The sequence below is a fragment of the Mastacembelus armatus genome, chromosome 1, assembly GCF_900324485.2.
Source record: "Mastacembelus armatus chromosome 1, fMasArm1.2, whole genome shotgun sequence".
Taxonomy (NCBI): Eukaryota; Metazoa; Chordata; class Actinopteri; order Synbranchiformes; family Mastacembelidae; genus Mastacembelus; species Mastacembelus armatus.
This window is the reverse complement of record NC_046633.1, coordinates 2,821,106-2,847,431: the sequence shown is the minus strand read 5'-3', so window position 1 is coordinate 2,847,431 and position 26,326 is coordinate 2,821,106. Positions and strand designations below refer to the sequence as shown.

Here is a 26,326-nt window from a genome sequence, read left to right as displayed (position 1 = left end):
AGCTTGTAGTTGTTACCACTCAGCTTCATGAGATTGTTAAATTGGAGGATTAGACTTAAAAATACAATTAGCGTATTCAGTGTACATTTGCAATTTACTGATATCCACAAGTTATATAATGATAACATGCTATAAGTAACAACATACAATAATAAAATGTGTGTTGTATGGACATTCATCACTAATTCCATTCAGTTAGTACTGTAGGTATGATCATGGTGATATAAAACCATTCACAAGAAAGAATTTACAGGAAAATTGTCTAACTGCTTAGAGTAACTATTTGGAAAACATGATGCATGTACATTTTAAGCTACAATCAGTCTGTTTCTCTCAACAAAGGTACTTGAGCCACATCCACAGAAATGTCCATGTGTTCCTGTTGATGTCACTCACCATGTCAGGCACCATTCAGATACCTGCCAACAGTGGGACTCATAGTTGGAAAGTAAATATTTTCAGTGAAAAATTCTTCTTGTATTACATAAGTTTTCAACCACAGGTTGTTGAGTGCAGGTTGCACCATTACATATCTAAATCCCATTTTTAATAGCAGGTCTGAATTGGTGACCTTTTAACTTTTATCATCCAGAAACAAATGACCAAAGCCCTGAGCTGCAGCTGCTGTGTCGAGGTGTACCAGCCATGGTCCAGCCAGTCTTTAGTGGAAGCTGCTCTTAAATGGCTCAAAAGCAGTCCCTACAAAAGTGAGTCACACTGCCAAAGTTAGTCTATACCCATCTCATTTAGATCTTTTTACTAGCAGTGTTATTATAGTGCTGTACCAAGACATATAATTTTTCCTTTTCTGTTTATTCAGTGAACAGAGAAGTCTCAGAGGCCAGTCTGTCTGTGGCTATGGCAGGAGTCCATCATTCTGCATGTCAGTATGCTTCTGTCCTTCTAAGAGCCCAGCCTTTTACTCCCCAGACCTATATGGAATTCATTTCCCACTTTGGTTACATCTGCAAACACCTGCACAAACAATGGAAGGACCGAGCCAACAGGTAGTTGCTGTTTTTTTCCTCTTTTTCTTCCTGTATCTCCAGCATTTAATTTGCTGTTTAACAAAAACCAATACATTTGTGATGATACTACTGTGACCTAGTTTTATTTAAGTAATAAACACTACACTCTACCTCTGAGTAACAAACAAAACAAAATCAGGTGCATTACTAATTAATTATCCCACAGCCCAACACACTTGCACCTCAGACTACATCCTGAACAATAGCTTGACACAGTTGAAACATAGCCTTTTAATTTGTTGCTGGGTTGGTTACATGCGAATTTGTAATAACTTTTAATGTTTCAGAATTGCCTCTATTCTGTCCCATTTGGATATCATAAGCATCACAGCTGTGCAGCACAAGCAGCACTTAAAAATACTGCAAGACAAGGTTGCTGAGACACGCCAGGTATTGTAGAGCAATTCACCACCTATATGTAAGCCTGATAAGATCAATATTCTGTGTAAGGTTGCAGCACTATTGACTGCCACAGTTTCTATACTACCAGAATGTTATTGGCCATCACAGTCACATGTATTATATATGCTGAAGAAAAATAATAATAAATGAATAAACTATTGTTTATTAATTTTCAAATGACCATCATGAAGTAAGACATCTGCATTACTGCAATGTTCCCTTCCTCTCTCCTACAGCGTGAGAAGGAGCTCCTAAGAGCTGTAGACGACCAGAAAAGGCTGCTTCAGGAAGCCCAACAGAAATGTCTTGTAAAGGAAGTCAAACTGTTTCACCTGGAAAAGCAGATTAACCAGGCCCAGGAACTGGTGAAATGATAAAGTTTACATAATATTTTTATCATTGTTAGGTTATTTATTAATTATATCAGGTGGTGAAATCTCTTGGAACAGTTTAATACATTGAAAGTAAAAAGTACCTTTTTCCAGGAGAGATACATGTTCCTGGCGGCCCTTAAGACCCTTAAGTGTCTGAATCCATCTGACCTGGAGGAGGTGCGCCACTACAGAGATCCACCTGAACGTGTGGTGAAAATCATGGATGCTATTTGTTTGCTGTTTAATAGTCCACCAGGCTGGGAGAGTGCTAAGCAACTTCTTGGACAATCAAACTTCTTCCAGGTGTGTAGAATAAAATACGTTTTGGAATAAGCTGCAGCAAAGATTGCAACTGTCAACACATTAAACATAATACTCTAATATTACACTGGGGTAAAAACCAATTGATTTGCCACTGTAGGTTTGCATATATTATAAATTCAATGGTTTAAATGGTTTTGTTATTTCAGTTATGCCAATAATCTCTGTTTCACAGGAGCTGGAATTTTTTGACCGAAACAGTCTAACAAATGAACAGCTACAGCAGCTCGGCCAGATAGTCAACAGTGCCCAGTTTGTGCCTGAGTCTGTACGAGAAGTGAGCCAGGCCTGTGAGTCCCTGTGTCGATGGGTCCAGGCTATATACGAATGCTGCTGCATGCAAAACAAACTGTTGATCAAGCAGCATTTGGAGGTGGTGGCTGAAGAGGCACGAGGTCAGCTGCACCTAGCCAGGCAGGACAAGGAGGACGCATGCCGTCGACTAGAGGATGTTATGCTTCAGTTACAGTTTGTACAAAAGGACCTAGAGGAGCAACTGCTGAAACTGCACAAAGCTGAGATCATGGAAGGAAGAGCTGCTACAGCTGCTAGTCATTTGAGGACACATGTCAGGGACTGGAAGGCATCTGCTCAGGTAATACAGAATTTACAAATATGCTGTACATGCCACTTAAACATTTAACTTAATTTCATATTTGGTGTTATTGCTTAATAATGTTTTTTTATTTAATATGATTTTCTTTATTTTCCCTTCAGGATGCAGAGTTACAAAACCAAAACCTATCAGGGGATTCACTCATCTTGGCTGCAGTCATTGCTTATTTAGGCCCTTTTGCACCTGATGTACGCAGAGAACTACTCAAAAAGTGGAGAGAGCTATGTAAGACAGGAAGCATAAACATAAACCCTAAGGACCCGAGAGCCTCCCTGTTTAAACACTCAGATACTGCACCTCCCCACCTCCCTCATGGTTTTCCCATCCCTGTGTCTGAGAGGCTGCAGCTGCCTCTGGCTCAAGCATTAGGTATGAATGAGCGGCACCTCCAGGACAAAGTGTCTCCCAGACTGTTGATCAAGCTACTTCTGTGGGGCTACAGAAGTGCCTGGGTTCAGCGGTGGCCTCTATTGGCAGACACCCAGCAACATCTAGAGATAACCTCTCAGAAGTGGCTCATGACAGGTGTGTTCCTTCAAAACATCTGTTCTGGTATTTGACCACATGTTGCATCCTGCATTATACAAAAGTTTAAGGCTTTTGTAGTCTATAAGCACCATAGACAAAATATGATTTGAACTGAAATTGTAATTTAAAAATTTCAAACCACTGCATAATAAGTGTCTGATCTGTAGGAGAGAATGCCAACCTCGAGACCGAGTGTGGGATGGTGATTTGTGCCAGTGATCCAGAGCTCCTGGACAAGCTTGACCAGGCTGCAGAGAAAGGTGAATTAGAGGAAAAAGAAAATATTATGATATTTGGTTCAAATGTTAATTGTTAATGCCCAAATGTACAGTTTCTTTTTTCAGGCATAACTCATTCAAACCTTTTGTTTTGTTTTTTGTTTTGGAGGTTTCAGAGTTTTGGTAACTCATGTGGAACGTGTGATACCCAGTCCACATTTCCTGGCCAGATTGGCCCGCCCTGCTGGATGTTGCCATCTGGGGTTGAAACATGTTCAACCAACCCACCCTGGGTTTTGCCTCTTGCTTAGCACCCATCTGCCTGTGACACTGCTTTACAATAGTAAGAACAATGTGTGGAGTAAATATGTTGCTATTAGTCATATTGGCATTTTTTCTATAGTGAAAGAACAAGCGATATTGATATTTACTTATCAGCGTAAATGTAAATGTTTTACTCACCCAGGTGTTAAATTATGTCCTTTGTGGCTGTTTTTGCTGTTTATGTTTCATTCTGGTACATTGTTTTAGTTTGATATTTTTATGTTGGCGCTGTAGCATTCTTTGAAGATGATACAGTACAATCAATACAACAATAAATAAGTTGCAATTTCATGAAGACATAGATTCTAATATGCTATATAAAAATAGAAAGTAATGGACAGGAAACAGCTGTTTTGGAAATATATTCTTGTAACTCCTCTGAAGGTAGTGGTTAAGTATGTATTCTTGCTTTTGTTCCGTAGAGATCCATCCGTCCATCTTGGCTCAGGTACATGTGGTTGACCTCTCTTTGAGCTCAGAGGAGATCCAGGAGCTGATGCTGACACAGCTGCTGCAGTCTGAGTGTAAAAATCTGCTGATTCATCACTTACAGTTCCAAAATGATAAGCAGTTGCTGCAGGAGAAACTGGCCACAGAAGAGGTGATGAAACCAGTATTTACCTTCATATGAAGCAAAAGGTGCTTCATCTAAATTGCTCTGGAGTTTTCTCATTGATCTAACTGATATCTATGATTTTAATCTTATAATATATGTTGTGCAGACGAGCTGCATTCTGGCAGAATTACTGTATCTACACTGCACAGTTGTCCTGAGAGATGACATGCTGCAGGCTGAGAAAACATACAGATGCAAACATGCTAATTACAAAAAACATCATCAGTTTGATAAGGTGCAATGTTTAAAACACAGCAATGTGAGGAAACAAAATATAAAATGAACTCAAAATACAGAACACAGCAAAATATAGAAAACACAAAACTTCTTCAAAAAAGGTGAATATATTTTATCTGAACATCCAGTATGAAGTCTGATAGTCTGATGTTTTCTTATATCTGCATGTGTTTTCTTAGGTTGCAATGCATTGAGCTTTCAGGACCATTATGTCATTACCGGGGCTGCAGTTGTAAAGAGACCTTTAGTCTGCCATGATGTGTTGTAAGAAGGTGGCTTTCCTTAGTGGCCCTCAAGACAAAGAACATGACACCCAGCCTACTTTATACCAATCATGGCTTTGGCTTTTGAGAATGGGTTCTGCATTTTTCTAAGCTGCCACTGTGATCCTGGTCAATAAATGAGCAAGCTATTTTCTATAAGTCATTAGAGTATAGTGCAATCCTTCTCTGCAATGGAACATGCATATGGATTATGATATATAATAGAATAATTATCAGATGTTAATAGCTGCTGTACATCAGTTAACTGTACATGCTATTTTCTTAGGATGCCCTGTTGGATTACATTCTGCAGTCAGACCCTTCATTGCTGCACGACTCTGAATTTCTCCCCCGCATGGCTGCTAGTCAAGAGGCAATGAAGAAACTGCAGGATGAGATCCAGCAGCTAAGTAAGGAGCTGGAGTTCCATGAAGCTTTAGTGGCTGCTCCTCGACAGTTAATGAGGCTGGCTGCTGCCCTCTACCAGGTTCTGCAAGACGTCTCCCGGCTTTCATCTGCCTACTACTTTTCCCTCCGTGCCTTTATCACAGTTATGCAACAGGCTTTCATTGTGAGGAGTGGGCGATTAGTGTCACATAGCAATGGAAAAGTGCTAGAGGGCATGGTACCAGAGATCACAAACAGGATGGTAGCCAAGCTGCTGGCCCATTACAGGCCTTGTCTCTTCAAGAGTCATGTTGCTGTTCTGAAGCTGCTGGTGTCTACAGCTCTACTCCAACACAACCAGCTCTGTTCTGAGGGTGAGAGGGTGGCTTTTCTCAGGGGTCTCCAACACACTCGCACCTCCTCACAGTCCTTAAGTTCACGGCCCACCTGGATACCCCCTCATATCTATTCAGAACTCCTCTTGTTAGAGAAGATCCCTTCCTTCAGAGGACTTATTGCCTCTCTCTCCACTTCCCCCAAACAGTGGCAGGAGTACCTACAATTTCCTTCCTCTACTGTGGTTGGAGATGTGCCTTGTCGCTCTCATGCCCATCTGACCCTGCTACAGCGGGCTCTCCTCTGGAAGACCATGCTTCCGAACTGCCTGGAGGGACTAGCAGAAGACCTAGCCACTTGCAACTTCTGCCTGCCTGGACAGATGGCAGGGTCTGAGGTGCCTCACAATGGGAACCCAGAGGCTCTCTCACAATATCTCGTCAAACACGAGGGACCCATCATTCTTGCACATCCGAGTCCAAGTGGAGATAAATGGACGAGCATTCAGCCTCTTTACTTAATAAACAAACTGGCCCATTGTGTTGCACAGACAAAGAAGGTAATATATCTATATCTAATCTATATCTATGTTCAAATTAATCGTGGAAGCAAGTAGTAGTAGTAGTAGTAGTAGTAATGTATTCCTTAATGTTTTAGGTTCAAGTGAAAGTCATTTCTTTGGGGGCTCTGTATGACAGAGATCTCATCCTCTCAGCGCTGGACAAGGCAGTTAAAGATGGTCACTGGTTGGTTTTCAACAACTGTCACCTCTTGGAACACTGGGATGATAAAGTAGTGGCTCACCTTAGCCATTCAGGCTCTTCAGGTGGGCCATCAAGAAGCAGTATAAACTAGATTGCCATTGTCATTTTTCATTTTTATTGAGACATCCTTAGATTACAACCAAAAATGAATCTGTCCTTCTAACTGTTTGCATGTTGCTTGATGACCTTTACCTACTGCACAGATGAGCGACGCCTTGTTCACCCATGCTTCCGATTGTGGTTTATAACTCAAGAACATACATCACACTCCCTTCCAGGTGGGTCTGTCATTTTGTCATCACTGTCTCCCGTTCAGGATCATTCACCATAGCTCCAGTTTAGGAAATGAGCCAGTCTTTTGGTTTGCCTATGATCACTTGACACTAAGCTAGAAATAATGTTGAATACAGAGGATCAGTTGGTCCATTAGCTTCCACGATCAAAATACACTCATGACATTGGTGTGCAGTCTGAGAAAATAGAGTAGTAGTAGTATACTATATTATATACACTACATATATGTAGTGTATATAATTTTCTCTATATTAATCTCACATTTTCTGTGATTTACTCTCTAAGTTTTTATTTTTTCTTCATGATATAATTTATTGGTTGAAGTAAAACAGTAACCTTTGTTTGTCTTGGTTTTGCTCAGGTTGGAATAATGACTGCGATTGATAATATTTATTTTTATTATTAAACAGCTGCATTGCGAATGTGTGCACTGCCTCTGGTCTGTGACTCTCCTTTGGATCTGAAGGAAGAGCTGAGCTGCTCCTTGAGAGAGGTGGTATCTCTTATACAATGTCAATCACTGTTGGATGTCACAGCAGACAATGTGGAGCTCCTTGTCCGCTGTGCCATCTTCCACTCTGTCCTACTACAGAGACAAACCTATAAATACCTAGGCCAGGGGAGAATCTACAACTGGTGAGAAAAGGATCCCACATGCTGTATAATAAGTAATGATACTTAAGTATAATAATAATAAGCATCAGCATTAGTGTTCGTAATAATAAAGCAAAATCAGTATGTCATAATGGATTGTATGTGGATTGTTTCTGTTCCCAAGGAGTCAGGATGACCTCTTGGCTTTGGTCGATGCACACAATTGCATTGTCAGTCTCTGCCATGACAAGACTAAGGCTTTGCAGTATATAGCAGGTGAGGCAGCATTAATGGATAAAACTGACCCTCTAGTTGCATTACTGAATGCTTTAACCATGTACTTTTCTTTCATAGTCAATCTAGTGCATGGTGGCCATGTACTAGACTCTGCAGATTTAGAGGTGGTGGAGGGTGTCGCCAATACCTGCCTCAGCAGAGCGTCACCTCTGTGGGGCAGTGGACCACACATCCTCTTAAATATTATCAACAAACCTGGCCACCTTGGTAACCAAACTACTTTATAATAGTACTGTATTTTATAAGCTAATTGACGACACAATGAACAAGATGAAATGTTTTACTGAAGATTTTATGTAGAGCAAGTCATCATTACATTTCTAAATAATTTTTACAAACAAGTAGTCATGTTTACAAACATGGCAGTCACATTGGGCGTTTCTGTTTGCCAACTATTCTGGTCTAAGGACATTGTAATGATTTTTTTTCTGTGTTTCATGTTATCAGATTTGTCAGAGTTACTGGAGATTTCGCAGCATGGTCTTCAGGATTCACCAACCACCAATGATTCCCTTGTGCTGGGCTTCAATGTGGCTGTGGCAGCTGAGATGGTCAAAATCAATAGCCACAATTTGAATAAACTACTGCAGGCCTCCCAGGCTCCTCTGGGAATTGTGAGGAGTGTCTACACCCAACTAAACCAGCCCACCATGATGCCAGCCTATAACTGTGCTAGAGACAGACTGCAAGCTCTGAAAAGTGACCTTGCAAACAAGAACGACAACACAGTTATAAATGCAGGAGTTGCTTCTCACAGTCCCATACGCGACTTTCTTCAGGCTGAGTGGCGTGATCTCATTGATTTGGTGTCCTTGCTCCTCTCACAGCTCCAACAGCCTGTTCAATACAGCTCACCGACCTTTGCTTCTCTCCTCAAGCTCAGAGACTTGTCTCACTTGGAGAGGAGGGCAGAGTTGCTCAGTGCTTATCTCTGGCACCACAACACTTCAGATCCAGCTGGTGCCTATCGACTGTCTGCTTTCAAAAATGCCAGAGGCTTTCTGGTAGCAATGATCAGAGAGGCCACTCAAGTAAATCGCAAATTTATCAGTGACATAGAACTACATTTTCAGGTAAAGCATATTAATCATGCTACAGTGGCTTATAATTTTACTTTGGAGGTCAGTGGATGAATCTCCTCATATTCTAACCATTTGCAGGTCCTATAGGATGATTATCAGTGTTTTTTGTCTCTCCAGGTTCTGAGTGATAGTACATACCCAGCTGTACTTCCCCTTGGTGCTGTTTATTTATGTGGCCTGGAGCTAAGAGGGGCATCGTGGGATACGCAGCTAGCAGCACTACAGGACACAGTCCTTCAGCAGTCATGCTCAATGCCTCTTGTTTCTGTCAAGGCTCAAGTCAGGAGCAGAAATACTGCACGAGATACCTTCCCTTGTAGAAGTTCATACTTAACAGACATTAGCAATGTGAAAGTCTCAGATGCTGTATCGACTGCACCACAGTTACCAGTCTACCACTGCCCACTCTATCTGGATGAAAAGAGAGAGATGGGAGATTGGGGACTTGCAGATGTTAATATTATCACTAAGGTTCCCCTTCATGCCAGGCTAAATCCTGTATTGTGTAGTTTGAGAAGAGTGAGGCTAGTGAGTATGCTCTGATTATTGTGTCTGACCGGCTGGTTTTTTCTGCTGTGATGGATCAGACTGACCCTTAAATACAGTGATTCATGGTGCTTTCTGCCTGTAGAATAAACAACCCTGTATTAATAAAAAAAGAGTCTCTACACACATGTACACTCTTGTAACTGTCATTAAACCAGTTGTGGTTACTGTATAATGTGTGTACACAGTGTGTTCCTTTGAACTCTAATATTCATTAAAACACACTGTCTGTGTAGTCATTTGTGTGCTTGACCAAAAATATTTTACAGCTCAAATGATCAGCTGAGGGCTGTGTTTATGTATTTAAAGCATGTAAACATAAAAGGTTTTTCAAAAGACACGTGGTTGCAGAAACACAAGTCCCTTAAATCAGTGTGTGTATATATACATGACATATTTTAACCATCTATTTTCTATTTTCACCATCTACTCTTAACTTTGTTCTGTTGTTTGTACCTGATGAAGTAAAAATATATTTGAAATGACTGAATAACCAACTGGTAAACTGTGCCAGTTACCATCTGTTTTCCTCCTGTATGTTTAATTCTGTCCAGAAGTGCCTGAATTTTACCTGAATTTCTCCTCTGGGATTAAATAAATTCTGTAATATCTGTATGAGAGGATATTTATTCTAGATAGTTATGCAAAGGAGGTGTGTGATTAATGGTTGATGATAGTAAACAGTTATTTCTCTTGCTCCAGGTAACATGGACAGACATCACTATGAAACATTTGAGAAGTTTGGGAACAATACTTTCCTGCTTCACCTTGACAATGGGAGGGCGTGAGTATTATTTGTGTGTGTGTGTGTTTTTGTTAAGGAGCTTGCCAGATTTATCTAATTTAAATGCTTGGTTGACTTGACTGACTCTGGGTCTGTCCTTGCTGCAGATTTGGGCGTCACTCCAAAGATGAGCCTTCAATCTTAGCTCCACTAGAACAATGCTGCAGGTACAAACAGCAATGAAACATATTCTACTTGGCACAGTTGAGTTTAATCTGTTTGGTGAAATGCTTGTTGTCTCAAGAAAAATAAATCACTTTCAGTATCAACTTAAGGTCATAAAAAGCAACGATTGCTCCAAAGTTAGAAAACTGTTCTTTCCCCAACTTTAATCTCTCTTCAGAATACGTCGCTCTACATGGCTACGCCTGCGTCTCCTGTCTCTGCCTCAGTATTGTCTCAGTGATGTCATGCGGGCTTCTCTCTCTCGTGATCCTCTTCATAGTGTAGCTCCACTTCTATCAGAGGCCCATCTTGCTGCTCTTGATCGGCGTCTGAAAATTGTGCTGGAAACTGTAAGTCGTTGTCAAAAGCAACAGGAGGAGAAGGGCGATGGTGAGGAGGTCATCTTTGATGACACTGCCTACTTAAAAGACACGGTCACACCCGCTGGGTAGAGCAGACTCAAACCTCCTTCATATGATATTTGTATATTGTGTATTTCTGCTACTTGATAAATAATAAAAAGAATTCTAGAAGAATGGTGTGTGTCTGACGTATCAACAAAATCAACATATAGTACATTTGAATGCATGTAATTATTTAATATGTACACTTTTAACTCAACAGCTTGATGAGGTAGTTCCTTAGGTGTGAGTTTACGTCATAGATAAATGGGCAGCTGCCTTTCCTTTCAGGACTCCAATCAATAATTCACTTGGCCTGGTCACATTGGTGGCTGCTCCCGTTTCTCTTCCCTTTTCTCAGTTAGAAGAGAAAAAGGAAAAGAGAGGGAGCAAAGCACTGTCATTGTATCAGACAGATTTTCTTGGCCTTTGAAGGAACAATAGAAACAGTGGGACTGCAATTAGGGTGACTCTCACTGATGCACGCAGGACAAGAAACGCTTGAGGGAAGTTTGTATTTTGAATGGGAATACAGACTCTACAGACGTTTGTTCTGCTACTGACATTGATTTTTGACGCTTTTACTTAGTTTGAAGTTTATATATTCATTTAAACTGGTCATTATGTCAGGAGCCAGTAGTGATCAACTTCACAGATCAACTCTAAATGTCTATTCGGTGAGTAATTCCTGTCATTTCTTTGTTCTCGATGGGGGGCACTTGTTATACAATTTACATGTTATACAGTATTTCAAAAGAAGAATTATAATTCATGTTTAAACGTTGTTTGGAGGCTTTCAGATTCATGTGTTTACAATAACACTTCAAATCACAACCATTTGTTTTGGTGTGTCGGTCTGTTTGGATCCTTTGTATTTCTATGCAAATCTTACTGTAGAGCCTGATGGAGCACTTTAATCCAGGCCTCCAGAAGCTTGTTGCTCTAGGAAACAGTTACGTCAAAGCTTTCCAAGGTCAGTAAGTTTGTGAGTCAGTGGTTAAATCTGTGTGTATATATGCATACATGTGAATGTATATGAGACAGACACAGACATTTATTAAGAGTCATGTTGATTGTTTTAAGTTACACCTTCCATATATTACTTTTTAACATTTTAATTACTTATATTTCCATATGATCAATTAAACTTTATGGCAGTTATGTCATTTGTTTATTCCAGAAGATGCAAATACTTCTTTGAATAAATAGCGTCATCCTGCCACGGCAGAGAAATAAAAACACTTAATGTGTAAAATATGTAATACAGTAGACAAGAGGACATAATACATAAAAAAGAACTACTGGGACATTAAGGAGGTCATAACTTACTGTAGCAAAATCCAGAAAGAAATCATATATTTCTAAGTGTTTAGTACTTGTTTGTGATACTTACATTGTTTTACCTGAGTTATTTGTTGCGTCAGCAAAGCACAATGGTTTTTCTTTAAAGCACAAGCCAACAAAGTTTAGAATAGAACCTCTGTTGTGCCCCATTGTGTGTTTTTTTTGTCTGACATCACAATCCTTATCATGTGTGGTACGTAGGTAATTGGGTGAGCAGCATGTATCATTTATGCTCCTCTCCGCCTGGTTAAACAAAAAACAGACACAAGGCAACAAGGCAGTGTGGTAAAACTATACCCACTGGCATGGGGCTATTCCTAGACCAGAATCACATATCATGTGTCAGCCCTCTGAGGCTTGTGTGAATGAAATGAATAAGAGCAGAACTCACTGACCCAGTGAGGACTAATTCATTTGGCTGTGATATTACTCCAAAGCTCACAGGTTTATAATGTTAAACATGTGAAAATCATTTGGGCTGCTGTGCGTTTGTGTGTATCTCTATGTGTACTTCAGCCTTAGCTGTTTGCAGCGAGGCCTACTTTAGTGCTGTGGCTAAGATGGGTGACCAGGCCCTTCACACGCTTTCATCTCGCTCTCTGGGTAAGTGCTGGTGTGTGTTGGTAGGTGTGATTCATTATTCCGTCTTTCACCCTCAAATCATTGCATTTATTATAGACACAGAATTGTCCTCCAGAGATGGCCAAGTGTTTAAGGTAGTGTTGATCCCAGTCATTCTGATCCTAGATTGTACGACACCACACTCAGTAAGGTGTGTTCTTATGCAGCATGTGTATTTGATTTGTGTGTATATGTGCACAGTCCTGAGTGAATGTATATTTTCCAAAATCTTCACTTTCACTCTGACCTGAGTACTTGTAATTGTACTATTAGCAGTAATTACCAATATGCTAACACATCCCTATTGACAGTGTGTGGGCTCATACATCGGTGGTAGCACAACATGACAAGTGGTTCTGCTGGGTTTGCTAACTGAGAAGGTCAGGGAGCCACAGCGTGACCAGAAGCCCTATTGCATGACAGCCTCTGAATTATTGATGGGGACAGTCTTTCAGCTGCGCTCAATTCATTAACCCAGCCACAATCCATGACAATAGACAAGACCAGAGGCAGTGATAGTATAAAGGCCTTGGCTAACTTTCCACTATCATAGCAGCCCAGTTAGTTCGATCAAAAGACTCTCTAGATGACTTGAGCAGTATTGAATTGTGTTAAAGTCATATTGTGTAACAAATTACTGACATCCATGCTAAAATACTGTCTTTCATTTGTAATGTACACAAAATGTCAGAGAATCTTTTTTATTCCAAATGGACATTGTGTTGTACTTATAACAAGATAATATTATCAGGAAGTACAATTCCATCTACACCGTTCAGACCTTCTAAAGTATCATAGGTTTTCCTGATAATTCAAATTGTGGCAGCAGGTTTTAAATGTGTATTGATCTGGCCCATGGTTGACCTGTCAAACCTCTAAATAATCCAGGTCTTTTTCTTTTAAACAGGGGATGTCTTGATCCAGATATCAGAAACCCAGAGGAGACTCACTGCAGAGATGGAGGGAGTGGTCGGTACCATCTTTAGTCAATAAAACCAACATTCCTAGAAATACACCATCCTAAATCGTCCCTTTTAAATTGTTTTTGTTAAAGGCTTTTTGTTTTTTCACTGCTTGCTGATCCATATTTAAACTAATGTTAGGCACAACTGAGGTAGGACAATAAGAAGAACTGTAATTAAAAAGAATAATATCACAAATAAGGCAAAGCATAATTCCTATAATGTTTGAGTATTTTCTGAATTAGGAAATGTCTGTAAGATCCCTGGTAGACTCACTCAGCATGAACTGGTCGCCCAAACCTAAGCTTTACTTTTGAAAGGCCATATCCTGCTTCCATCCGCCGGTGGTTTAACATTCATAGTGTCACTTGAAACCTTGTCTTTAAATGTGGTGGCGTTTAGTCATGTGAATGAGCCAAACATAACCTATGATTAAAAAGTTGGCCTGAGAGCAGAGCACGTTTGTGTATAGATTTAGTAAAACGAAACCATCAACCGGATAAAGAAAGTTGCTTTTTGAACAAGGAGCCAGTTTTCATAATGACAGAGCCACATCACAAACACATCACTTCTCTTTCTGCTACAGTTCCGGTGGTTCCAAGTAGAAGTGCTGCAAGCCATGGAGAAGAATGTCAAGCTGGATGAGGAATACATTGGTGTAAGAGAGGGAACCTGTTTCTTTAGTTTATTGTATTAGGCAGCTGTGTGACAGCTCAGCATAGGTATATAGATATATTAATGTCATCCTCCTACAGTAGTTCTAACATAGCTGTGCTTGTGAACAAATGCAGGAAAAGTTATAATGAACAGTTTTTTAGAGTTCTTAAATCATTTTGTTTGCTGCACTGCAGGGTAGTCGCAGAGTGTATGAGCTGGAGGTGAGGAACCAGGCAGAGGCTTTGGAGAAACAGCTCAGAAGAGGAGCCTACAGAGACTCTCTGGTACTTACACAAACATACATATATGACTACACACACACACATAGAAATTCTATATACTCTATCTGGGGACATTATTCAGTGCGTGTGTGTGTGTTTAGGAGAACAGCGACTACATGCTGTACCTGAGGCAGAGCCAGCAGGAGATCCTGAAGGAGGAGGAGAGGAGATATCGCTTTTTGGCAGAGAAGCACTGTGGTCTAACTCAGTCAATACTCTTCCTAATAAACAAGGTAAGCTCATACTATACACAGACTGACCAAGTGAAACCAGCAGCTTAGTGAGAGTCTTAACATCAGCTCTTTGGTCTTAGAAAGCTGCCACGTTCAAATACATCAAGAAAAAATGAGACCCAGAGACACGTGTTGCAGGATATTGTACAGCTGATGGAGTAGTACTCTGAATAATTGCAGAAATTGTAGAAGATGTGGAAATTGACCTTTTGCGATGATGTACATTTCACTTCTTTTAACAGATATTTAGTGAATAATGTAAATAAACAGTCATTTTAATACATTATGATTATGAAATATAGATTTTAATGCAGAGACCTTTGCCAGGTGCAGGTGTGACTTTACTCAAGCCAACATCATTATCTCAGAACCAGTCACATGTTCTCTCTGAGCTGCCATGTCTAAGACACCCATTTGATAACATGTACTGTATATGGCTTCATTATCTGGTCTCAGTGCCCACTGTCTCATCCACTGAAGTATTTCTATTGAATTTGTTTCTGCCTGATCAGGTTGAGATTTATTCAGGTGTTCACTTGTCATCTGTTTTCAGACTGGAGCATCTCTCCAACAAAAGGCAGAGGGATGGAAGGAGAAGGTGAATGACACCAGAGGGTCAAGGCCTCGAACTCCCACTCATTCAGACCAAGAGGCTCAGGTACTAAGATTTTACCTGATTTAGTAAATTATTTCTATCCAACTGGAACTTTATTCTTTAGTAAATTAGTGTTTCATTCATTACATAGCCTGGAAGAAGCTGTATTTATTTGTCTTATACCACCTGTTTCTAAACAAACCCTCAGTGACAGGTTTAGGAAAAATTTCAAGGTACTGTAAATTCTCAACCAGGGCAACAGTACAAAAGGGAACAAGGGCCAATTTTATCACCTTCAGAGGAGAGAAAATGTCTTTATTTGAAAAAGTTATTATTAGGAACATGGCTGTACTTTCCACTGCCTGTTTTTTTAGTAAGAGGGAGCCCTGTTTTTTGACAGTGTTCTCGTTCTTGTCAGTCATCTTTTTTTAGCAATTTAATAGGCCTACTCTAGATTTTATTGGTGTTTAGTTAAAACGATTCGATCCCAGTTAATAAGGCCAGTTAATATAAGAAGCGTAAAAAACTAATTTTCTCAGTCATTTGAAAATTTTTTCTTTTGGTCATTTTCCCAATATCACCTGTTCCACTGATAATCTTATAGTCAGATCAATACTGAGACAGTATATGATGTTACCTGGTGAAATGCAAACTCTAAAGCACACAAAGCTCTTAACACCTCAGGACTGATAGTTGATCCAGCTGTGCTCTCGTCATCAGCTGACAGGTTTCTTTACAGATGTGTTGCCTTGATTCCTCTCTCCTTGTTTCCTTTCCTTGCACCTTTCTCTCACATCTTACATTGGATGGACTAAGACAGAGAGTAACACACAAGTGAGGAAAATTAGGAGCCTAGAGAAATGAGAAGACCCTGTGTAGGTCCTCCAGTTAAATCCATTTCCAGCAACAAATTCTTGTTGTAATTGAGTGAACACATCATTTAACTTGTGGATGTTGTTTTCGACCAGCTGCGAGGTTCAGTGAGCTCCCTGCTGCAGACTGTAGCCAGAGATGAAGACATGTCCTGGGCCAGGAGGGAGCAACAGGCGCTGGGCAGAGTGCCCTCTAGAGGTGGGAGGTAGACTGTACTAATCCCATTTTCTACATTTTAATATGATTCTGGAAAGAAGAAAAGCAGTATTTTCCTCTACAGCATTAAATGAACATAATGTATTACTGTTTTCCTGTTTAGTTTCAGGACTGAGTAAATTTATTTTTTGCATGAATTGTTTCTGCACACATGAATTTATTTTAATTTGACTTAAACCAGTTTAATTACAAAGCAGAAATCTGTTTTTTCTCAGACTTTTCTCTCTCCCTTCCCCTTCAGCGCCTTCTCCCCTCCCCAGCCGTTCTCGCTCCAGCTCAGTGGGAGAATCTCTGGGTCTTGGAGGAGGGAGAGTGACGAGAGCCCTGGTGTCTCACCCTTCCTCATCCAACCCAAAGCTTCTACCTTTCAACAGGGGAGAGACTGTCATTGTCCTGGTCCAGGAGCCTCGCAACGGCTGGCTGTATGGACGCACTGACAGCAGCCTGCGGTGGGTGGCTAAAGCACTAGATGTATGTATGCAGGTGCAGAAACCATAGAGTTTTTACAACGGAATTGAGTAATTTATAACCAGGTTTATGACCTGTGACAGTAAAACAACAGATATGAGAAATACAAAAGTAGTTCTAATTGAAATGGTAGCAGTACTGTCATTTGAGAAACCTCACCTCATTATACTGTCGGAGTGTTTGGCATTCATCAGTCACTCCAGTGTAATTTTAGGTTAATTTCAGGTCTGAAATACACAGTATGTATTAAATCTATTGCTGCTGGCTGATGTGTAGCTGTGTTGTCTCCTCCAGTCAGGGCTGGTTCCCTGCTGCTTATGTGGCTCCTATTGAGGATTTCTCCAGCACTTTAGCAACAAGGTAAGAATTACTGTCAGTCTAATTTTAGGTGCTGGAAACAGTTCACCCCTGTGGTATAATGGCCAATATTTTTGCCTGTTAGAGTGAACATGTGAAAAGGCTAAGCTGTGATTTAAAGAGACTCTCATCATTAAAAATGAGTCTACACTTAAAGTGTGAAGTGTCCTCGAACAACGAACCTCCTGCCTAACAATTTGAGGAACACTGTTCTGTTACAGATCAAAATTTTAAGCAAGGAAAAATATTGTTGTCTTACAGGGCTCACACGGCAGAATGTCTGCACTAGTATCTAAAATGCATCTTTAGATTGCTGTTGTGAAAGAAAAAAACAAACAGACATGTATCCACCCCAGAACTGGCAAAGGAGATTTTAGTTTCTGTTAATTTCCTGTTATTGTATGAATTACTAAAATTTTGTTTATGTACCTGTTTGGCCCGTCAGTGGTAGTTCTGTAAGAAGCCACAGTATGAACAGTCTGCTGGAACCCACTGACACCTACACGGACCAATCAGAGGGCAAGAGCTACGGAGCTGTCCCGCCCCCGGTCACACCCAATCGTAGAGCTTCTGAAGACTTCCGGCCGATCTCGCCACTTCCCGAAAAGAAACTGGAGCCAGATATAGAGACAAAACCTGGTCAAATGAAGAGCTATAATGAACACCAACCTCCTCCTCCACCACCGCCACCTCCCCCTCCACCAACGAGTCAGAATCTTAGCCGGGGTTCTACAGATTTTCACCCAGTCTCTCCCCTCCCAGAAAGGAAAGGTGAAATGACATCTGATGTCCAGGTACCAAACAGAGAAAATAAAAAGATTTCCTCTCAACTGTTTCATTTTCTTCTGGTGTGTAAAAAGCATCACTGGTACTAATCCTACTACAATCTTCTGTTTTCTTAGGCATTATCACCCCATGGGCCCCCTGAGAATCCACTGTTTCCCAGGTAATTTTCAGTGTGTGTGGTTTGGCAGAAAAAGATGTTTTCCCTGAATTCAGTGTCTTTTTTGACATTTTGACATTCTGACATGTATTTTCCACTATCTGTTGGCTTGTGTTTTATCTGTGAAACCAAATCATACAAGCATCAGTCATGTATCGGGAACACGAGCAGTAGTAGAGATGTAGTTGCAACAGCTGTGAGTTTTAATGGCCTCATTAAGTATCAGGTTTCACTGGTTTGTCCACCTCAGAAACAAAATACAATTGCTGAGGATAATTAGAATAATGTAGGACTTCTGATGTATACTCACTAGGCATGGTCAGAATCCTCTGGCTAAGGTTTGGTGTTAGTTTTCCAACCTCGAGTGTGTGCAGGTGTGTGCATGTGGTTTATTTGTGTTAGCAGAAAGCAGTTGTGGTATTGTGTTTCATTTTCCATCATCTCATTTCAGAGGCACAAACCCATTTGCCACTGTAAAGCTTCGCCCCACGACAACCAATGACAGATCTGCTCCTCGAATCCACTGATCCATCAGCGCTCATGCAGGCAGGGCTTGTAACCAGATCAGTCTGTGGCATCAGGGTATACGTTTTCAGGATAATATGATGACAAATCTAAAATGTGAAGGCTTTGAGCCATCTGGGCAAATGAAAGTTTGGTAGTTTTTTTCATACAGTGTTAGATAAGATTAGTTGTTTCTTGCTCCAAAAGCAGAAGTGATGTAGTTACCTCTTAACAGATCCAGGCTTGCCTTTTTCACTTCCAGTCTAAGCTTCCTGCCTCCTGGCTCCAGCAGTATATTCAGTGCACAGACAGGAGAGCTGTATTGACATTGCAAAGCTATATTTGTTTCCTAAAATGTTGAACTATTCCTTTAAGCTGACGAGTTTAATTTTTTTGCTTAAGCTGTGTCTTTTTTGTTCATGTGACACAAATTTTACAGAACTCAACATAAAAATGAAACAATCGTTTCAGATCCAACCTGGACTGGTTTTACATTTGATCCTAAATGTGTCTGCTGACATGACAGTAATAGTGTTACTATTACTGAGGTCGCTGCTCTGTCATAGATATGTTTTGCATTGTTCACTGTGTTAGAATTTGTGAGTTTAAGGTTGTGTGTTCACTGTGAGCAAGAATAAGTAAAAAGGCAGTTATTATTCAAGTTTTACTTTTATTATCATTTCGTACTCAGTTCCTTTCTCTCTCCAGAGCTCACTTTATATGTCGTTATATTTACTACATCATCTGATTGGAGGCAGGGAGGAGGAGGGCACAGAGAGGAGGCGAGGTGAGGTGAGGGTGGGTGGAGGGGGAGAGGAGTGGGAGGAAAGTGCACTGATATGTGAACATCTAGAAGTAAAACCAGTCAGACAAAATGCACAACCTGAAATACACAGTGAAAGGAAATTAAGATTTACGAAGTCTTCAGTACATCTACACCACCTACAGCACTAATACCACCTGATTTGAGACCACAAACTATCCTCATGTAATCATCAGAAATGATTCTGAAACCCAAACAGCATGAGTGATTAAATGTATATAAAAAATGGAAAATTAAAATGAAACTGGTGATGATTATGCCTGTATGTTCCCCCTCATGGTAACTCCTTGTCAGCCTGTTTCTGGTCATATTTTGTAGCGAGCAGGCCTGGTCTGACTCCATGGGTGGGGTCCCAAGGGAGGTGAGAGGAGCTTGAAGGTGGCAGTCAAAAAATATGAATGCAGGGGCGAAGAGGAGAAGGAAGAAGAAGGGGGTGTTCAGCCGTCCCCCTATTCATGCACCAAAGCCTCAAACTCTGAAAAAGAAAAATGTGCACAATTGATGAGACAAACTCTGCTGATCTCCATGTTAGTGCTGTCAGCAAATCCAATGAAAAGACCAAGGATGAATTGACTCCACTAACAGGTATTATCTGTGTAACCACAGCCTTATTCCCTGTGTCACTGAACACATTTGGCTTGGCTTAAGACCTCTCACGGAGTGAGCACGAACACCACCAGAGCCCTGGATCGAACTCACTTGAAGTACGGCCATCATTATTAAAGTTTAATTATTAATAATGTGTTTTTCCTGCTTTGTAAAGTCAAAATGTCTGCAGTGGGCAGGGACCGTTGCCCAGTCAGCCCCACTGTTGCACTCGAGCAGTTAATGTGTATTAATTCATGCCTAAGAGCGATCCCTGTGTCTCTGTGCAGTGTCTACTTCCAGTGTTTTAGGACATTATTTAGCTTTTTGTTAAAAATGAAACAATATATTTGTGATCTGTTTTGTAACATTTACATATTAATTTCAGCTTGGAGCTGAAGAGTTAAGAAGCATTAGGGACCATGATGCCTTGTTGCTTTTAGGCTTTTCAGCACATTTGCCGATAATATGAAAACAACAGAATTATTTCAGTTTTATCATTTAAAACAAAAACTTGTTGATGTGACCCTGACTGTTATATACTTAATCTCATGTGAATACCTAAACAGCAGAAGAGCTAATATTATCTTGTGAGAAACTGTAAAATCGTGTTGTAATTGTAAAATTAAAAAAATATCTCTTTTATTTTGAGTCAGGATAATTTCCATTAACGACTGAGCCAGATTTGCTTCTGTCCTAGCTCTCACTGTTTAAAATGCGTTATTTTAATTTAGCTTTAGCTTAACACTTCAGAAAGCATATTACTTTTACAACAGGGATGAACATATTCTGTAGCAACCTCCACTTCCCCATTCAACTCGGATATGCAGAACCACATTACTGTACTCACCCCCTCCACCCTACTCTTCTTCTTCCACTTCATTTATTAAAATAGACATTTTATACTGGTTGCATTTTACTATATATTATACAAAGTTAGACTCCAGCAGATCCCTGTGACCCTAATTAGGAATAAGCGGGTATAGATAAGGGATGGATGGATGGGTTATACAGAGTTCCTCCTTTCTCTCACCGTCAACGCCAATCTTTCCGTCTCCATCTTTGTCTGCAGCTTTGAGGAATGCTTTTGTCTCAGTGTCAGTCAGATCTCTACCCTCCTTGGAAAAGCCCTTCAGTACAAACCTGAGAAAAGTGCAGGGTGTTGCAGAAAATCATCACTGTAGGACAGCATTAATTAACATATGACGTAACTCTATAGGACACGGATCTCATAACATTATAGATTACACTGGCCTACTTTGTATGCTTGCATGTTTCTGTCTGTGTAAATTCCTCACTTGAGCTCCTCTTCCTCTATGAATCCGCTACCGTCCACATCCAGAACCTGGAAGACCTTCTTGACGTTTTCAGCTGACATGGCCTTCATTCCCACCATTTCAAAGAACTTTTTGGGGTCAAATGTTTCTGCTAAAAAAGGCAAGACGAGATAAAGTCTGAACCATCAAAAAGCTCTAACATTTACCTTTATGGTAGTTTCATAATTGGACAACCTCTGAATCTGAACCCTGTTTTAGACTGTGTCAGCGTGCTTGAGGATAGTAAATATTAAAATATGTATAGGTACACTGTACTGCATCTGTCTACATTTGGAACTTTCTGGGTCTGTTTTGCTGAGAAGCCCATATCGACCCCACTGTGTTACACACCTGCAAAGGCATCAAGAGCTTTCTTGATCTCCTCAGCTTTCAGCAGATCTGTCATTGGCATTTTGTCAACTGGAGACAGGGACAGGAAGAGAGAGAAAGCACATAAAAGGTATAAAGTGAGCGTGTGTTTAAAAATGAATACCAGCCTAGTGATCCTTGAGCGGATCATAAGAAATTAATATAGTCTGTTGGAGATGACATTCAGTACACAGACATATACAGCAAGAGGAACATGACCTTGGTGGGATTACATTCAGGCATTCAAACGATGCTCACAGTTGAACTTGGCACAACAGGGAAGATGATCAAAGGTCACAGTTTAGAACTTAAGACGTAGGCATAAAAACAGTCTGGCATACGGTGTATGGTATACTAAGGAGCCACACATTCATACCTCGGTTTTACACACACACACACACAAGTTTAGTTTAATAAGGTTTTTTTATTATTATTTTAATCCAGTGCCTGTTGTGCTTTTGCCTGCATGTTGCTGTGGTACACCTACTTCATTTCAGTTGTGCAGTACTTTATAGAAGGACGTCTAGAATATCAAGGCTTTTAATCCCTAACCCTCAAATAAATGTTCCGTGTCCATAGAACAGCGCCTGCAGTACACGAGAGCAGCCTGTAGGTGTCAGAACTGAGCTGACGGCTCTCAGGCTGCTTGTTTTAAAGCACTGGGAACAAGTTGTCAAGAGAGTCGTGTGATGCATGTGTTTCTATAAGACAAGCAAGTTCCCTTGTGTGTGTTATCTTTGTGAGTGTGTGTGTCTCTGAGTGTGTGCTTCACAGAGAGACTGATGAGAATGGGAGAGTTGCCCCAGTGGAGTACTTTCCATAGTCCCTCTCAGCAGATTCAACAAAATACTTACTCTCTGTGACTAAAGGACAAAATTACTTTTACAAAAAGAGATACATAGTCCTCTTTTCTTTTCTATCTACTACTCAACTTTCCCTCTGGCTGTTATGCAGCTGATTTTTGGCAGCCACAGTCAAATAGCCAGCACCTATTTGTGATTTTCATCTATAAAATCGTTGTTTGGTTGCCCAAAGACACAAGGGTTGTTTGGATTGTTTGGATCATTAACAATAACCTTAGTCTAGCAAGATCTTGCTATCCTGTCAGTGTTGGTAACGTACTAGCAAAGATCATGACCTACATTGAGTATCCTTGTTGTGACAGCATTCCAGAGGTTTGCAGATCACAGCTGTGATTAGACAAACGGTCCTGTAATCAAAGGCCAAATCTTCCATCAGCCTTTGCACCAACTATGCGCCAAGTCTCCTTCAAAAGCGTAAAAAAATGCAGTGCAGGTGCAGTATCTCTGTTATCTGGCCTGCACTGAGCAAATATGCCAGAATGGAAAAGTGAGGCTATATTTTAGCACCACAGCATGTCTATTCATCAAATAACAAATATTCACCAGAGACTGAAAGTCAATTCTTTCCTGTGAGTGCTTTATAAATAAGCACCAGAAGTTGTGTGCTTACCCCGAGTTTCCTCAGCAAAGTAACTTCAAAGCTACACTCAACTTTTTTCCTGGAGGGGGCAGGGGTTTAATAATTTGACAGATTGTTGTAGCAAAACAGAAAAGCTATAAAACTCTAAAGTACAAAAGATAGATAAAGATTGATTATGTGGTAACGGAACAGTCAGCAGTGAGTCAGAACACAGCAAATGTATTATTAATAAAGTATATTTTATTAAAACAGTCACTGAACATCTGAGTCTCTTTTCTAATCAAAACAGTAACGTTAAAAAACGTCCATTACTGTTAGCTACTCTACTAAAAGTCATGTGTGGCACGAACAGTTAGACCAACACCTGCTCCTGACATTACACTTTACTATACCTGCTCATGGCAGCACGAGCTACTCTAAACACAATAAAATGATTATGAATTAATAACACTATTCATGAGTTTAGAGTGTTTATTTAGTGTTTGTTATTGATTACAATGTTATTTTCAAGTCGTGGTTTTTGTAGTCCTGGTTATAAATCCACGATGCCTCTGACAGATTTCCTAAACAGTTCATTCTGGCTGCTAGTTCTCAGGGACCGCAAAGGCAAACGTACTGCATAGTCTATAAAATATGTACCTATCATGTGTCACTCTGGATTAATTAATTATTTGTTCTGCTAGCAAAGGTATTTTATTCAGTTGCAGCATGTCTGCTTGCGACGGATATTTTGCTGTTTATCCTTGTTGAAGAGTAAAGCACCTGAAAGAGCTCTGCTTTCTATTGTGTGTTTTTTTAAAGTAACTATTCTCTGATGCAACATTTAGTATTTCTTTCCTGTCTTACCTGAACGAAGGGCTGGATGAATGCACCTGAGAGGTGAAAACAACTGATGGAGAGAAATGTAGAGAGAAGAAATGAGGATCAGAGATGAGGGTCACAGACAGGACACAATTAGACTTTTATAGCCGCCTCTAAACACATCGACACTTAACCCACATGCGCCTGCTAACCCACCACATCCCCACCTGTCAGTTTTCTCTCTATTTTGAGAAAGGGAGGGGGTGTTGTTAAGACTCACTTAAGATTCACTCAGATCATAGCTCCGTCTGTGACCCTCATCTATGCTTTTTACTCCTATCTGCTTTGATTTCTTCTGTCAGCCTGCCTGTGTCTTCTCACTGGCCCCACTGCTACTACACAACGTTTAGAGATGGAGGTTGAGGGGAGGAAAACAGTATCATTAGTAACTGGTTTGACACGGCTCTGCTGCTGTGCCTCGTCACCCTGTTGCAAAACCTTTCCAGAAGAAATGTGTTGCCCATGTTTCTGCCCAATTATTACCAAGCGCTGAGACTGAAAAGACCATCAGTTAAAAGTTTGGCCACACTTCCAGCTCAGTGAGGAACTGTCCAAACTTTTGACTGCTAGTGTATGAACTAGCACAGGTGGTATTTAATACTTTGAAGTAAATGCTGGCTGAAAACACACTGTTCCTGCATTTTATGTTTTTTAACTCAGAATTTGTTACTGTGGAAAGATCCAGCTTTCATTTGGATCACACTCACTTGGCACATTGATTTTAGACAATTATTCAGGAGCGAAAAATCTCTGAAAAACCTGCCACTGGAAATCTAAAAATTAGCTATGTGCTGTCAGAAATGTTTTCCAGTGTCCTCTCAGAAGAGATTTCATACCAGAAACAAGAAACTAGAACAAAATTACTGTTACAAAAAAAATATAATCTGGTCTAAGACCTGCATGGTTAAGTTCAGGTACCTAACAAGGCAGGAACATGGTCAAGAACACATGAGTATAGGTTGTTTTAAGTATTTAAACCACAAAAACATCCATTGTTATAGTACTTAACTAACCAAAACTCTAGTTACCTAATGCCAAACCTCCTTTTTTACAGTACTTGAACCATTTCACATACTCAATGTACTACAGGCTATTGCCACACAACCTTTATTTGAAGACTAAAATTGAGAAAAGATGATAATGTTAATATGTAACCTAGATGTCCTCCAGAGCTGGGACTGGAAAAAAAAACTAGATAAAATGATTGTGTCTGTCTCTTTGTGACCCGTCCTTTCTTAGCTTTCTCCTCTCTATTGAATTACCCCTCATCAGCACTTCCCAGCACTGGACCAGACTGGCAATGGGAGGGGCGTGACAGAGAGGACTAGGCATTGGAGGGACCGTTAGTGGGGAGAGATGCAGACACACATATGAATACATTAATGTTAATGAAATCTACCAACGAGGTGGGAGTCAGGTCAACAGACTGGAAACAGACACAGACTATTAATGAGGAAATGAAGGAGTGACAGTGTTTTTGGGGGCAGAACAAACAAATTGTAAAATGTTTTCTTTCATCATTTAATGCTAAAAAATAAAACTCTTTAAAAATGTGCTAACCACCCAAACACCCTGAGATCTGGAATGAAAATGAACGAAGTGATAATTTAAAGACAAGCGGATAGATGGATGCCTGTCATACAGTGGATGAATAAACAGAGTAGATTTATGAGTGCTCCATGGATCAAATGGAGAGAAAGACTTTCTCTCCACACAAGTGACTGTACTGCATTAGTGTGGTCTGTGGAGCAGAGGGATACTCTGAAATTTTAAAGTGAAGTCTCAGTATGCATCAGTTCTTAAATCTGTACCATATTATCTGGTTTACTAACACACCTATTAACAAACCTCTAAAATATATTGCTAACCTGGGTGTGGGATGTGTTTTAATAGGCTTGTTGTGTGTTTTGTGTTTGGTATTTGGTTATTACATTTATTACCTTCAGCTCTAAGTGATTTTTCAGACTAAACGTCAAGTAGCAAGGATTCAATGGTCAAACCGGGAATGACCTTACTGACTAACAACAGTGTTGGGGAGTTAACGTATTATGCACCGTGCTACTTATTTTGAGTAAATGCTGCAGTAGCAGAAGCAATTACAGGCTGTCTGTTGATGCTAATCTTGCAAACATCAGTCACTGGTCAGCAATCATTCAGGAAACAAGTGTTTTCCGATTCAGAGCTCAAGCGTGTGTGAACCCCACAAGTCTAAGCTCGAAATCACTGAAGTGCTGTGTCTAATCGAGAAAGAAATGCAAACGCAGAGGGTATGCTGTGTGGGTGTAGAGAGAGAAACAA

General features: G+C 40.3%; 3 protein-coding genes across 9 annotated transcripts in view; 2 read left to right on the top strand and 1 right to left on the bottom strand.

The window, feature by feature from the left end:
* Positions 1-9,745, top strand: part of dnhd1 (dynein heavy chain domain 1) — a 30,394-nt gene extending 20,649 nt beyond the window's left edge. For 5 of the 6 annotated variants that reach the window (XM_026302914.1, XM_026302913.1, XM_026302917.1 and 2 more), the window contains 19 exons: positions 343-448; positions 593-707; positions 821-1,007; positions 1,316-1,418; positions 1,667-1,795; positions 1,916-2,107; positions 2,301-2,720; positions 2,843-3,266; positions 3,437-3,529; positions 3,657-3,830; positions 4,234-4,412; positions 5,214-6,209; positions 6,308-6,476; positions 6,618-6,692; positions 7,119-7,344; positions 7,487-7,578; positions 7,657-7,806; positions 8,047-8,672; positions 8,799-9,745. In XM_026302914.1, the coding sequence (XP_026158699.1) occupies positions 343-448; positions 593-707; positions 821-1,007; positions 1,316-1,418; positions 1,667-1,795; positions 1,916-2,107; positions 2,301-2,720; positions 2,843-3,266; positions 3,437-3,529; positions 3,657-3,830; positions 4,234-4,412; positions 5,214-6,209; positions 6,308-6,476; positions 6,618-6,692; positions 7,119-7,344; positions 7,487-7,578; positions 7,657-7,806; positions 8,047-8,672; positions 8,799-9,224 (4,882 nt within the window). In that variant the 3' untranslated portion in view covers positions 9,225-9,745. The remainder of the gene's footprint in view (positions 1-342; positions 449-592; positions 708-820; positions 1,008-1,315; positions 1,419-1,666; positions 1,796-1,915; positions 2,108-2,300; positions 2,721-2,842; positions 3,267-3,436; positions 3,530-3,656; positions 3,831-4,233; positions 4,413-5,213; positions 6,210-6,307; positions 6,477-6,617; positions 6,693-7,118; positions 7,345-7,486; positions 7,579-7,656; positions 7,807-8,046; positions 8,673-8,798) is intronic. The other variant, XM_026302915.1, reaches the window with a different exon arrangement.
* baiap2l2b (BAR/IMD domain containing adaptor protein 2 like 2b) lies at positions 9,740-19,405 on the top strand. Of its 2 annotated transcripts, XM_026302919.1 has the most exons (16): positions 9,740-10,011; positions 10,119-10,178; positions 10,355-10,526; positions 11,475-11,550; positions 12,438-12,524; positions 13,450-13,511; positions 14,091-14,162; positions 14,356-14,445; positions 14,544-14,675; positions 15,229-15,333; positions 16,239-16,341; positions 16,601-16,808; positions 17,122-17,187; positions 17,630-17,978; positions 18,087-18,130; positions 18,579-19,405. In XM_026302919.1, exons 1-16 carry the CDS (start codon positions 9,935-9,937, stop codon positions 18,652-18,654), a joined length of 1,779 nt encoding a protein of 592 aa, XP_026158704.1. In that variant the 5' UTR covers positions 9,740-9,934; the 3' UTR covers positions 18,655-19,405. The 2 variants fall into 2 exon arrangements, with proteins under 2 accessions (XP_026158704.1, XP_026158705.1); XM_026302920.1 differs by lacking the exons at positions 9,740-10,011; positions 10,119-10,178; positions 10,355-10,526 and adding an exon at positions 10,952-11,254.
* A 303-nt stretch (positions 19,406-19,708) lies between these two features.
* pvalb7 (parvalbumin 7) overlaps positions 19,709-26,326 on the bottom strand; it is a 27,765-nt gene continuing 21,147 nt past the window's right edge. Inside the window, exons 2-5 of the mRNA XM_026302923.2 lie at positions 21,707-21,775; positions 21,338-21,467; positions 21,073-21,182; positions 19,709-19,929 (exon numbers count right to left, since the gene is read on the bottom strand). Of these exons, the coding sequence (XP_026158708.1) occupies positions 19,904-19,929; positions 21,073-21,182; positions 21,338-21,467; positions 21,707-21,767 (327 nt within the window). The 5' untranslated portion in view covers positions 21,768-21,775 and the 3' untranslated portion in view covers positions 19,709-19,903. The remainder of the gene's footprint in view (positions 19,930-21,072; positions 21,183-21,337; positions 21,468-21,706; positions 21,776-26,326) is intronic.